At 42.7% G+C, this 14,480-nt stretch overlaps 2 protein-coding genes across 3 annotated transcripts; one reads left to right on the plus strand and one right to left on the minus strand.

The window, feature by feature from the left end:
* Positions 1-2,258: 2,258 nt before the first annotated feature.
* On the minus strand, positions 2,259-7,586 carry LOC136448102 (F-box only protein 28-like). 2 transcript variants are annotated; one of them, XM_066447239.1, is made up of 5 exons: positions 7,457-7,586; positions 5,600-5,848; positions 4,945-5,137; positions 3,985-4,166; positions 2,259-2,985 (listed from the first exon to the last, which is right to left on the minus strand). In XM_066447239.1, the coding sequence occupies exons 1-5, from the start codon at positions 7,559-7,561 to the stop codon at positions 2,560-2,562; spliced, it is 1,155 nt and encodes a 384-aa protein (XP_066303336.1). In that variant the 5' UTR covers positions 7,562-7,586; the 3' UTR covers positions 2,259-2,559. The 2 variants fall into 2 exon arrangements, with proteins under 2 accessions (XP_066303336.1, XP_066303337.1); XM_066447240.1 differs by having other exon boundaries at positions 4,945-5,133; positions 5,596-5,848.
* Positions 7,587-9,872: 2,286 nt separating this feature from the next.
* Positions 9,873-13,089, plus strand: LOC136448758 (uncharacterized). Its single transcript, XM_066448405.1, has 6 exons — positions 9,873-10,060; positions 10,556-10,626; positions 10,767-10,850; positions 11,464-11,610; positions 12,086-12,296; positions 13,081-13,089. Exons 2-6 carry the CDS (start codon positions 10,577-10,579, stop codon positions 13,087-13,089), a joined length of 501 nt encoding a protein of 166 aa, XP_066304502.1. The 5' UTR covers positions 9,873-10,060; positions 10,556-10,576.
* The last annotated feature ends 1,391 nt before the right edge of the window (positions 13,090-14,480 follow it).

Below are 14,480 nucleotides of genomic sequence, written 5' to 3' on the forward strand. Positions count from 1 at the left end.
TTTTAGCCTGAGTACCAGCCTCCGTAGTGACCGCTGGTACTCAGGCTAATAACATTCAAGAACCGAGTCAAAAAAAACCTGAAAGCCCAAAACCTGAGTCCAAAAAAACTGAACAAAGTACACAAATATGCCTTTCTATTTAGACATCTTATTAGGTAGTCTGGCCAAAAAAGTTTAGATAATGTAACCCTGATTGCCCAAATCAAACTAGATTAGTTCAAATTCATATTCGACTCTCTTCTGTAACTGTTGGTTCAAGTTCATTCAGATATCAATATTGGTTTGTCTTGAATCTTGAAACAAGAAAATTCTATAGTCGTGTCAGTCTTAATTCTCTATGCTTATTATTGGTCTATTGAATAAAACGAAACAATTTGTCAACTAGACAGGATCAGGTTCAGTTTCAGGTCCGGACCAGAAACTGAACCTTGGGACCTAAACCTGGACCTGATTCACGTACCCTCCTAAAAGCAGGACCACTATCGCTCGATTCGTTGGCTTGCTCGGGTAGGGGCCCTGCTTTTTAGCCACGGTTCTGGCGCCGTCGCCACAAAAACAGCTTCAGCCAATCAGAGGATTTGCTAAACCTCATCTAGAGCAAAAGCGCAAAGGACGCTGGGAAGCTATCAACCAATCAGGTTACGTCTCACATCGTTACTTTAGGTTCAGAACAAATTAACCACCAACATGTGCAAAATAAGGATAGCTCATAAATTATTCATGAGCAACTGTCAGTAACATCGCCAGAACCGTGTCTACCAGGGCTAAAGAGCAGGGCCCCTACGAGAGCGAGCCAACGAATCGAGCGATAGGGGTCCTACTTTTAGGAGGGTGACCTGATTAAGCCGAACCGGTATCCACCCCTAGTCTGTATTCTATTCAGTTATCGTCTCATGATCATGATTGCCACTGGTCCATGCGGACAAATATCTTCCACAGGATGAATGAATAAACAGAAAGAAACACTTCATATCAGCAAGTTGTGGTGTGTTTAATCTTTATACATAAAGGTTAAGAAAAGTACCTCTTGCCAAATACTAGTACATTACATGAACAGTTCATGAACACTAGGATAACTGCTTAACAAACCTGTTTCTCTTCCCCTTATATATCCCATGACATAGTTCTATATATTCATAAATCTACATTCTTATCTGACAGATTATCATAAATAATATGCCAATAATAAGTCTGTTTTCCGTAAGTAACATTGCAGTTGAATATAAGCATCCGTTTCGAGAACCCTGTTTTACTTTAAAGTGATAAACAATATACATTTTCATCTTTCAGTCTGAAGTCAGAATGTAACTGTAGCTCAACTGGTTGCAGTTGAGCTCTTGGTTCCAATTACTGTAAATGCATTTAAGTTAGCATGGTTTTTATTTTGCGCTAAGGCGAAACTGGAGTGTTTGCGGTGGTTTTAAGTTTGCGGCAGCGCTATAGTCACATACTGTTACAGTATTGAAAAAATTTTTTGTGGTGGATTTAAGTTCAGGGTGAAACAGTCAATGCGAAAACTGCAGACATAAAACCACCGCGAACATTTCTGCATTTACAGTAATTGCTAACTGTGAGACCTGGTTCAATCCTGGGTCAGGACATCTTGGTTGGGGCTGCAACTGTCTTTCAGAAGGGACGTAAAATGGGGGAGTAAAATGTGAAGAATAGAGCAACATTAAGGTAAAGAAAAGTAAAGGTCCAACAGCCTTCTAGAAGCCATAAGGGGCAGTGGTTTGTAATCCACTGTTTTTCTTGGGACGGTCTCTTTCTACTGTCTTTTACCTCCCCAACCGAAGTCAGGTACCCATTTTTACACCTGGGAACAACTCAGGAGACCGGTTGTCATGGTGATAGAGAATCCTGAGCTCCTATTGGCTATTGCCACTTCTCATTTTAGAAACCAGTCTCCTAGCTTGGAGGTAAACAGCCACAACCTTTGTAGGGAGGGTCTCTGTTTAAAGGGTTTGTGCATCACAGACATGAGGAACAGATGAAATTTTGATCAGGTATTCAATCTGAGCTACCTTCATTCTCTAAGTTGATATGTGCAGAAACTGGAGATGTTAAGGATTTAGTATGTAGGTTAATCTAAATAGCCTTTATAAATATGTTTAAATTCATGACCTTACTAGTGACTTATACAGATAGCTTTAATATACAATGTTAGTCTGTGTTGGTATAATCTACAACATTATGAGAAAAATCAAACTATTTTTCAGCACAAGGATCAGATGCATAAAATCAATTTTACTCCAGTATTCTTTGGGATATCTGGAGACCCAATTGTTAAGAACATGTGACCTTCAGGAAGTGTGAGATGACCATGGGGTCAAACGTGGTTGTTAGTCTGTAGCTGCCCCCGTCCCGGTCACATTTTCTGAGTAATCAGGTCCTAAGTTATGTACCCTGAAGGGTCAAAAATTTGTGAGCCAAATCCTTGTTTGAAAAATAGCACAATTTTTTCCATAATGCAATAATGTGTAACTTAAGTTTATATCAGCCATTTTCTTTCCATACATCATACAATGTATATATAAAAAAAAGACATATGATTGCACATCACTCTTTTTCCATCTTTCTCTTCTTCTTCTTTCCTAGACCCATGGGTGCAGGAAAAGAGGGGTGGGGTTGCTCGTTGCTAGATGACCTCCTCTTCCTAAGCTCTCTGCCTGGAGCTTTGTTTCCGGATGTTTTGTTTTTGTCCGTGTTGTTGGTTACAGCACTCGTACGCTTGCGTTGGGTAGTACCCCCTCCTCTTGTTCTTGTCTGCTGGAACGTATCGGCGCCGACAGCAGTGTGAGCCGGACCTTTCGCCAGCTGGTTGCTGATGTCGTCCATGCGAGAGTCGAGCGCAGCGATCTTGCGCTGCTGCTCCGCCATCTGTCGCTCCTGCTGGGACAGCTGCTGTTCCTGTTTCCCCACGACCTCTTCCAGCTGGCTGGTCTTCTTCCTCTGCTTGGTCAGGCTCTTACGCTGGAGGGTAACCTGTTGCATGGGGGGAAGGAGTTACTGTAAATGCATTTAAGTTTGCATGGGTGAAAATGGAGTGTTCACGGTGTTTTTAAGTTTGCGGCAGTGCTATAGTCACATACTGCTACAGTATTGGACAAGAATGTTCGTGTTGGTTTTAAGTTTGCGGTGAAATGGTCGTCAGGAAAACCGCGAACATAAAACCACCGCGAAAATTTCTGCATTTACAGTATACATTTTTAGTGATAAGATGAACTACTGCTATCAACTTCAAGTTCTATCTTTTGATAAAAGATTTTCAAATGTACAGTTCTTGGTGGCAAATGTGCTAGATGTTGGCACATCGGCAACCAGATCCGTAGTGTGTTTTTGGCACACTTTTAGACAGATTAGCCGATGAGGCTCGGTTGGCGTCACTCCACCGTCCGGGAAGGTAGTGTAAAGTGCCTTTGACAATGGCACAACATTGGGGCATGGTGAGCATCAGACCCGGGACCTATTGGTGCAACACTCTAACAGCTGCCCCACAACAACGCCATATCTTTTGATATGATTGTTTTGTTTTAATTTAGCAGTTGCCCTACACTGTAGCACAAGTACATCGATATGTACCTGAACCAACTTTTCACTGGCCCGAAATTTCTATGAATTGTTACTTGCAGCAAGGAAATCCTTTTAATTTTCAGTTTTAAAAAAGCAAAGTTTATAATGTGATCTTGAATTCAGAAAACAGATAGTAATGTCGTAGAATGCCAAAGTCAATTCCAAAGTCAAAGAAGAGGTTTTGAAAATCAATTAATGAAGAACCTATATTTTGGTATACCTTACTCTGTGTGTTTAGTTTTGTTTATCCTTCCTGGCTATGTACATGTAAATTTCATAATAAAGGGAATTTTTTTTTGCCAAACCTCTTTTCATTCGCATGCTCGCATCAGTTTTATTTGAGGTCCCCAGAGGATGTCATCCATATAATCAAATCAATACGGCCTTAGAAAAGAGAAAGTTTGTCCTCACCACTTTGTGCAGCGTAGCAAGCTGCTGTTTCTGTGAGGTGAGCTGTTTCTCCTGCTGAGCACCCTTCTGGCGCTGCTCCTGTACAGCTGTACGTGACGTCGACAGGTCCTTCTTCAGGTTCTGCACCTGCTGGGCCAGTCGCGCCACCTGGCTGTACTGGTCCAACCCGGAGGTCGACGCAACTGGAATAGTGGAAACACCAGAATGCAGTTGATGATAGTTAATACATACTACAGTAGTCACCGGGGGTTTTTCTAAAAAGGGGAACAGGGGCGCCGAGCCCCCATGCCCTGATCATGCGCCCCCTTACCCTTGGGAGCAAATCCTCTGACAAGTATTAAAAAATTCTGATTGACCAGGGTTGCTACTAGGTCACATGTGGCCTCAGTCTCCAACTGTGACCTGTCTGACAGCAATTTTGCCCCTCTGGAAGCCTTAGAATGCCCTATTTCAACTTAAAATTCTCACAAAAACTCTCTGGTTGCTCCATTCCCCTGCAATGCTCCCCTTGCAATTTTTTCCTAGAAAAAAAAATGGACTACAAGCATACGTATAAGGGCATGGAAATTTGCTACATACGGCATCGTGAATGGAGATGATGAGACTAACTTTAGTTTCAATTTTTATTCCTTGGTTCATGTAGATTTCTTGTTCTGACTACATGTATTCCTACCAACATAGAGGCAGCTACTAAGTATCTTAGATTACAGTTAATTGTAACTTAATTGTAACCAGATGATGATGATTCGTAACTCAAGCCTTTTCGGACAACCAGACATCTTTTGACCCTCTCAAATAACCTCTATTGCGCATACATGCATGTAGCTCAGAGGAATAGTACAAACTGGCCAATAAAACTAAAAAAGGGGTACAATCCACGCCACTGGAATGCAAATCAAGGACATCAACATGGTGGTCAGCACCTCATTGATATGGAAAGCGAGCGAAAACTCTCCATACCTGGAATGTTAGCGGTCATCCGCACAGAGACGTCCATGGGTATCTTGGACTTCAGAGTTGGCGCGATCTTGTCGTCGAAGTATTCCATGGCCATGGAGGAGATGTCGCGTAGCTCCTGCAGGAGCTCATGTGCTCGTGGCGGGGCGGGCGTGGCATTGATGAACCACAGGACGCGATAGATCTCATCCACTACCTACAGAAACAGAGAACAGGCTTATATTCCAATGAAAGTTCATTAGTAACAGTAATTAACATTGTGAACATTTTAAACCCTCTTTCAGGGTTCTCGCCAGCGCAGTTGAGCATAAGGGTCCCCTATGGAGAAAATGGAGTGTTTGCAGTGGTTTTTAGTTTGCTATTTTGGAAAATGGCCAATACAAATGATTAGATCTAACAGTAATGTTCTTTGCTAGCCAGATATCTGATAATCTTCTGCCAATTCTTGTCAGAGTGAATTATAGCTGTTCCGTTAAGTTTCTGTCACGCTATGCGATCTTTTATTCCGTATATATATTTATATGTTTCTGCTTTCTCAGCTTTCCTATGTCCAAACATTTTAACAGCTGAACAGTAGATGTAGATTCATCCATGCTTGTAACTTTCAGCCTGCAATTTCCCTTCAAACAGCTAGATGGCGCTGGTGCAAAATACAAACCTTTCCAGGGATGAAGCAGCACAGGTTCATGTCCACGTACTTCATGAACGTCATGCCCAGGAGAGACAGTCGGGTCTCGATGGCGGACAGGATGTCCGCGTGCCGCGCCATGGGGTGGTTCCGTCGCTCGGACTCCCTCCGCGGGAGTCGAGCCTTCAGGGTTTTGTAGCATTGTGCATGGTACATGTCCACCTTGACGAAACCCTGGTTCAGCAGGTGCTGACACACCAGGTCAAATTTTCTGCACACCTGCAACAACGGGAAAAAGCCGTTCAATAAATAGTACACAGTCTCCGTATTTTATTCTTTAAAGCCTTAGGTCCCTATAATTTTGGAAAGAAAGGGGCCCTGCCGGGCAGTTAACGACCTTTTTTTTTTCACTTTCGGGCGTGAACCCTACGTGGACCCGTAGGATACCCTTCGGCAAAAAATAGTCCACCCGGCCGGGACCCCAAATCATTTTAACTCGGACTTAAAATCAAGACGGGACCAGTAACAAATAGAAGCGGTGAGTTAATAGTGCGAAACACCTTCTGATTTTTACCTAATCTTTATGACAGATGGCCAGACTTTCTTATTACACAAAAATGGGCAAGTCTCATCATGTTATTGTTCCTGCATGTAAAATTTTCACTCTAAGAAAAGTCACTAATGTCAAACAAGAGTCCAAACTTTGAAGATCTCACGTATTGGTGAAATGCGCCATTGACCCAGTTTGTCCTCAATGGAATTCCATAAGAGGCCTAACCGCAAACCCCCATGTATGGCCTTGGGGCCAAAAGGGGTAGCCTGGACTGGTAGACAGCCTAGCCTTTTCCATAAACCCCTTCCTCCCAGACCTACTTTGGACCCGAGCCAAGCCATGCCTCCATACTGCCAGTCTCTGATTAAACCATTTCCCAACCTTCCAACCTACATACAACATTTAAATGACTACAGACTGACTCAGGACAAACAAACATAAGTTCTTGATGTCCATGTTAATATTATACGTCTATTACTCCGCTAGACATTGCCTCAAGGCGCTGTCTCTGCATCTTGTTTCTAAATCGTTAAGAAAAGAACACCTCCGTTTTCACGGAGGTAAAAATCAGAAGCTTGAAGTTTAGCGAAACTGGGCAAATTTGCTGAGAGTAGGGAGAGAAGATAGCCGTGGCGACCCTTCGTTAGTCGCCACGGCTAGGAGATCTTTCAGTGTTCTCGCCTTTTCAGCATAGGGGCCCCCTATGCTGTGATTTGGACCCCCTATGCTGTGATCTGGACCCCTATGCTGTGTTTCAACCAACACAGGGGTGTTTCTTTCTGGGACAAACCTTGTGACCCTTCATAAATCTTATAAAAAGTTCATATTTGGCTTTAGAATGAGGCTGTGACAGAGGAAAAACTCTACTTCACAAAATTTATCCCTCAAAATGCATGAAATAATGTCTCATTGGGTTATGAATTTACAAATTTTCCGGGGGAATATGCCGGACTCCCTACTCTGGTCATGTCTTCAGCACTCCACGTGTGACTTGCACCGCGTAAAGTTGGCTTTCTGTACCTGACCCCTATGCTGTGAAAAAATTCTGGTGAGAACACTGGAAGAGTACAGTGCCAAGGCCTGAATAACATCGGCAACTAAATGGCGGCGTCATTAACTACATTTCTGTAAATCAGGCCCACAGATGTATGCCCAAGTCAAAGAAATTATATGTCACGTGAAAGAGTAAGATTTGCCTCCAAAGCTACAAAAATTATTATGACGATGAGAAAAATCTAGAAGACAACAAAATTATTCTGCACCTAGACGCCGTATTTACACCCATTTAATCTATCCAACCACCAAGAACTCGGAAAAAAGGACACAATACCTACCAAGCGCAAGTTGCTGACCTGCTCATACGAGGCATAACCTATAATCATCTCCAGAATTTCATCTGGAAGACAGTTCAAAATGTAGCAATTATTTTGCGTCGCCATCTTTCTTTCTCAAACCTAGAATGGACTGTACCATTTATACAAAATGCCGATAATCTTGAATAGTTAGTTTATACCAAGAGAAGAAATAAAAGCAAAAATATGAATTACAATATTATGCATTAAAGTAGCTTTGTTATTTTGATTGTTCGTTCAATAATGATGTACAAATTCCATATAAGTTTGTCATTTGTCCCACCGACCCCCCGCACGACGATAGCACATTCTAAAGGTCGAAGGTGAACCTCGTACGCCAGGCTAAAGTACGGTGGCCCATAGTTACATAATGTAATTTGAGTACGCTATTTAACCAAACGTCTTCCACTCACAAACCATTATGTCAGACATCTACGAAAACTATCATGTCGTCTACCTAAACTATTTCGTCATCCACGCAAACAATTTTATTTGTTTCCAACGCAAACGATTTCGGAAAATTGGGAAATTTTTATGCGCGTAGTTCACAAGCTGACTGTGCCTATGCGTGGCTGAGGAAATTGCTCTACGCGTATCTGAGGAAATGTTCCTGTGGGCAGCACAGAATCTGGCCCTGCACGTATACGAATAGTTTGCGCACGCGAACTAGTTTGTATTATGGGCCACCGTACTAGATGGAAAACTTCTTCAAGTGAGACGTTCACTAGCAAGCAAACGACCGTCGTGACAGCAAGCAAGGTAAGACATTGTGGACATCACGCTGTGAGCGAACACGAGGAGAGTTCGACGTTACAAGAAGCTTCCAAGGACCCGGAAGTTTGGATCCATCCCACAGGACATGACACGGGCATCGTGGGGTACAGCAGTTAAATTTCAGCAGGAGGAAAGCTGAGCCGCTTATTCTGCCCAAACATCTCTGTCTCTGGGGGATTTGTTTCCTAAACATTGCGCATTATACATTACAGAGATTTCATTGTTGCCTGGGAACTGTTTTTCTCACTTTAGGCCATGTTGATTCGATTATATGGATGACATCCGCACGCACAATTTTCGTCCGTTTCTAAAGAAAAGAAAAGTTTTCTACCATACTGTAAATCGTGCAAAGCATCTACAAAATGAGCAAATATATGCTGTAACTCGCAAATAGGTAATTCGGAAAACGGATACTAATGTCTAGAATGCCAAACTCAAAGAAGATGTGAAAGACCAAAAATGAAGAATCCATTATTTGGTATACCTTTCTCTGTGTGATAAGTCATTTGTTCAACCTTCCTGACCACATAGATTTCATGATGAAGGCAATTTTCTTTTGTGAAACCTTTCTTTTCATTCGCACGCTCGCATCAGTTTTTTTTTTTTGGTTCCCAGAGGATGTCATCCATATAATCAAATCAACATGGCCTCAACAAGACGCAAAGCTCCTAATCGCCCGGAAACAGAAATGGTGTACATAGTTCCAGGCATTTAATGAGTCAATTAGAATTCAGGTTGGCATGTGTTGTCTCATATAATGAGGCATCTCTGTTATGTGTAATGTGTAATGTTTTAGGAAACAGATCACCAAGAGATAGGAATGGTGTACATAGTACCAGGCTCTAGGAGTGAACAAAATGTGTCATTCATTAATTGGCAATGATGCATGTCTAATTGTAATGTATATTGTTTAAAAAACTGAGAAAATTAGGTATATCGTTAGCATGTACAAGTATTGTGTTGGAAAACATCAGCAAGTGCTTGTACATTTGTTGGACTTCAATTTCATATTTGCAGTATATGGATTCCGCCAACATACTGCGAACTGTGTGTAGTTGCCACATTCAATATTTTTGTATTACTGAATTGAAGTGTCATGTCTACATCAAAATCGCCAAAATACTATCTTTCTTCAAACCTGTAACAGTTAACAGTGGATGAATAGATACATGTATTGATAAATCAGTAACACTTTACCTGCAACGGTCTTGAAAATGACTATTTTCAAAGCTAGGCTTTTCAACGTGCAACATATGGTTAATTCCACTCGGGAGAAATAGAATGAATAGCTAGATGCCGTTGAACATGTAAATATTTTCAAACCTTTTTTTTTCGAGACATAACATAGCCCATAAACACCTCTTTATTCACATATGTCTAATTCCCGACAAGCGAAGCGATAGGTAGGAAATGACTTTACAAGCCTGAATTGTTTTACAAATAACATACATTTTTTTTTGGGGGGGGGGGGGGGGGGCACCCTCAACTGGGAGAAAACACGACCAGGCTAGGCCAGACTTTGCGTTGCAATCCTGTGAATGACAGCAATGTTGACCTTGTGCTAGCTGCCGTTCATCCATTGTTATGGACTAACAAGGTCCAGTGAATGCTTCAGTGATTGAAACCAAGTGACTTGGTTTCAATATCACTGAAGCATTCACTGGACCATGCCAAATGCACACGCCTATTACATAGCAACCGCCGGCGAGACATTCAACGTTAGATTGCAGGGCCCAGACATTGGTAAAGTTACCAACAAACTGGACGAATCTTTATCATCTGAGGTGCAGCCAAAAGTGCTTCATTTCTAAGGTGAGTTTTGAGACATTCAAGCTTCAAATGAACTTTATGCACGTAACGTTGTACTTTGTACACGTAGGCATCGTCGAAAGTGAAAGCAGAAACCCCCTCCAACCAAAATCCTCCCGGACATCCAACCTGAGTCTCTGAAATAGCACAAGCATGTCGCCCAGCCCTTTTAAATGCAATGAATACTTGACCTGCTACTTGACAAAGGTTATGAAGTAGCTTCATTTATTTGACGTTTCATGAAACCTACACGCGTACGGCCACGCCATACATAACGGCACGGTTCAAAATGGCGGCATTTGTAGAAAGATTAGTGTAAAGAACCGTCAAGAAGGAAAGCGTTTTAATCAGAATACCTCGAATCCAAGGGTTATCTTACAGGGACTGTGGCACTGAACTTTATTTAGGAAGATCTCAGATAAATTGAATCCTATGGAAAGGTATATGATTTCTGATCCATGTTGCGACAATATGAAAACATCTTTGTCTACCATTCAGACATTAGTCACAACGGTCGCCATGTCTGTTGCTGGGGCTACAAGGACAAAGAAAAACCAAAAGGAAGAAAGGTAAGTTCTTATTCCTTGTTTGCTTTGTTTTATTGGTGATAATCTTTTTTCCATAGCTGCCCCGTGGCTCTTGATTTTGAACTGCCGTGAATTTATTCCATATTTATTTATTCTGTACTAATCTGACACATTGCATACAGGGGCAGAGGGAATAGGGCATATGTTGACGACGAAGACATTCTACCACCGGAGCAGCCCAATGCTTCAGAAATTTCCAAACAAAAGTACGTACTCAATACAAAAAGTACCCAAGCAACTGGATAGGTAAATGGTTAGAAGCACTCTAGATTGAAAGTTTTCCGGATCCTGCATCATATAGATAAACAACAAAGTTTTAGATTACATGAGGATTGTCATACTCTATCCACTTGACGGGCGGGCCGCAAAGAGTTCAACTTTATACAGGCTAGTTCTACACTAGCCTGATTTTAATCGCCCTTCTAGTCAGCCGCCCGTAACCGGCCAGCCATTACAGCCCCGGACAGCTGCTATAGCTGGAGTTTGGTTCATACAGACTAGTTCGACGTACACGCTGTTACAGGTTTGCGTAACAAAACCTTTGTTGGATCCGTTGGCATGTGGGGTGGCCGCCATCTTGAATTGTGACGTCTGACGGTCACAGGGTCGCCCTACCATTTCATTGGGATGTTTTTGGGGTCGCTAGCGTTCTCTCTATTTTACCAAATCGGCACACAACTATCACACATTCAAATAAAAAGAATTCAATACCACTTCATATTCATAAAAAGACCCCGTAATCGCTAAACTAACATAGCAAACCTGAAGTATATGTAGCAGTAGCACAAATACCTAACTCTAGTTTCTTGTTCGATGCAGGCACAATCGCAAGGATACCACCTACCAGGCCGATCAGTCGTCAGAAGTAACAGATGTTGAGGTGACCATGATCGGTGACGTTGAACAAGAGAACAGTTCACCTGACGGGGTGGATGACACTACACCCCAGACGGACAATTCCCCGAGGTAATCTCGGTATCATTTGCCATTGTTCAATTCAGCACCTCTGTAAATCATAAATGAATTGTTCTTTAACATTCATGCGACACCAAACTGTTGTTAAAACTTGAGTATTTTTCGTATAAGACGTGAGTGAGTGACGTTGGCGTGGCGTAACGGTTAGAGTGTTGAACTCGGAATCAATAGGTCCCGAGTTTGATACTCACCTTGCACCGACGTTGTGGCCTTGGGAAAGGCACTTTACATTACCTTCCCGGACGGTGGAGTGACGCCCACCGAGCTTATTCGGCTAATCTGTCAAACAGTGTGCCAAAAAACACACTGCGGATTTGGTTGCCGATGTGCCAACATCTAGCACATTTGCCACTGAGAACCGTTAATTTTTTTTTCGTATAAGGTCCTATATTCAGAAGTTGTGTCTATGTTTGCTACATGCAAAAAGCAATCAATATGTTACCGCTCAACTGCAACGCTGTTCCAGGTATGATGACCAAAGCAACGTGAGCGAAACTGAAAAGACTGGATCAGGACGACACCAAGAGCACGAAGCAGACATCGAGGCAGACCACGACGTGGAGGAAAATGTTGACCAGCAGTCGCCGAACACCGACGCGAGTGAGCCGACTGTCGAAAACCGCGACCCAGAAAACGGCCAGAAAGGATCAGAAACCTCCAGCCTTAAGCAGCATTTTGTAAATCATACCGCCGCTGTTATCTGTCTCCTGCTTTGCGTCAGCGCTTGCTTTGTCTACATCGCCTCCATCTTTTTAACAGTTTCATGCCTGTGGGGCCTCTCCCCTGATGTAAGCGATGGAAACGTCCTCTATTTAAAAGAAAACAAAACTATCACATGTGATCCATATGAATCACAGGAGAACATTCCGTACAGTCTTATAGACCTCCTGCTAGCGTTACACCCTATCGTTGTGATAGTTCTCTGGAAGTACGGCGATATTGCCGAGCGAATAGAGAAATATGAGGAAAAAATGGAAAAGAAAGAGGCCAACAAGGACCAATACTACCGCAGGCGTCGCATAAGTTATTTTGTGATGATTACCATATCCCTGTTTTTCCTTCTTCACTGTGTAGAGTGTGCGACCTGTTCCTTTTCTAGTCCAACCATTTTCTTTGGCACGTTGATCCGCGGTGTTCCCAAAAAGTTCTGCCCGTGGCTGAGCCTTCTGTTCCATCTGGTGTTCCCGGGATATTGTCTGTACTGTTGGTATGCCACCAAAATGGCGTGCGTGCTCCGTCGACGAGCAGACTACATCCGTAAACACATCGGCGAGAGATCTTCGACCATTTTCCATAAAAGTATAGATCAGCCCGATATACTTCTGAGTAACCTAAACGAAAACATTTTCCACGACGATTGGCACAGTGAGGTTTGGGAGAACATTTCGTTCCTCATGAACATTATGATGTTCTTCAGTGCTACGTTGGTGTTGTTGTACACCCATGTGTATGTATCTGCAGTCCGTCTAACACTAGGGGAATGGGCAACTCACTTCGTGCGACTCGTTTCAATAGCCACCCTTTCCGTTACGCCATACATGCACGTTGCCTTTGCCTGCGTCCGTGTAACCGAAGCCTATAGCTACGTAGCAGAGAGCATGAGTAGTGCTTTTCAAGGGTCAAACAGTCACACTTCGATCCAAGAATCACACGAAGCTTCCTTAGACATTTCGCAAGACCCGGCTGACTTAGATAGTCAAACTTGTAGTCCAAGCACTCAGAAAAAGAATGGAGACGGGGAAAAGGCGCTCGAACGACTAGACTATCTCATACAGTGGCAATTCTTGCAGACTAAGGTGTACAAGAAGTGTAAAGATGGGCTGACATCTGGAATATTGGGCTCGTCGTACACTACTCGCAGCGGTGTCCACGTGGCGTCGCTAGGCGTGATCATAGCTATGACATGGGAGGTTCTGGACCGTCTGAATGATTTTGACGTGGAGAGAGCGATCAGACTTGGGAACACGAGACAGGAAGCTTTCATTGTGACCCTCTTTGGTATTCTTGCTTTCCTACTCTGGATCTCAGCTGCGACCATCCTTTTATGCTATCGTTTGAGGCCCAAGATATGCGATTGCACAAAGCGTCTTGCACCACTCACAGTGAATAGAAGACTAAGCGTGTACATAGTTCTTACAATACTGTACTTCACCATCATGTACGTGTCCTTCTATTTGGTCGTTTATCAAGATGACTACTGTTACAGTTCATTCGTATGATGAAGATCCTACATAGTACCTCATAAACGTACCAAAACATGTTAAAAGTTAAACAATATTTACTTTTTAAAGTCCGCCCATCTCCGTTTCGGCAGCCCTGGGCCACACAACTTTGTGCAAGTCACTATGGCTAGGGGGCTAGTCTACTGGTAGTGGTGTGTGTTTAGCTACCATACTCTTTCCCAATGATGAGTGCTAAGCAGAGAAAGCAGTATGCATGTACCATTTTTAGAGTCTTTGGTATGACCCGGCCGGGGATCGAACTCACGACCTACCGTATGCAAGGCGTACACTCTACCCACTCGGCCATTGCACCGGTTACATGTGTACTAAGCAAAAGACTTTTGAAACCTTAGCAAGTCTAACTTTCTAATTTGCTGTACATTGTCACATGATCCACATGTGTAAATATGCTACATATTGATAACTTTATTGCAAGTTCATGCCCAAAGGCTAATTGCAGACAAACAAGTACATGGACATACATGGAAATCGAAATAGTTATCTAGTCTACTGTGAAAGTTCTATGATTAACTATGGTTGACTATGGTTGGGTTTGACTTCTTTTTTGAAGGCAGTGGAAAATGAAGTGTCCCAGGTTTTGTATCGTAAGTGGGTTTGTTGATTTTTGTAGAAAGATGG

The sequence above is a fragment of the Branchiostoma lanceolatum genome, chromosome 14, assembly GCF_035083965.1.
Source record: "Branchiostoma lanceolatum isolate klBraLanc5 chromosome 14, klBraLanc5.hap2, whole genome shotgun sequence".
In the NCBI taxonomy this organism is placed as follows: Eukaryota; Metazoa; Chordata; class Leptocardii; order Amphioxiformes; family Branchiostomatidae; genus Branchiostoma; species Branchiostoma lanceolatum.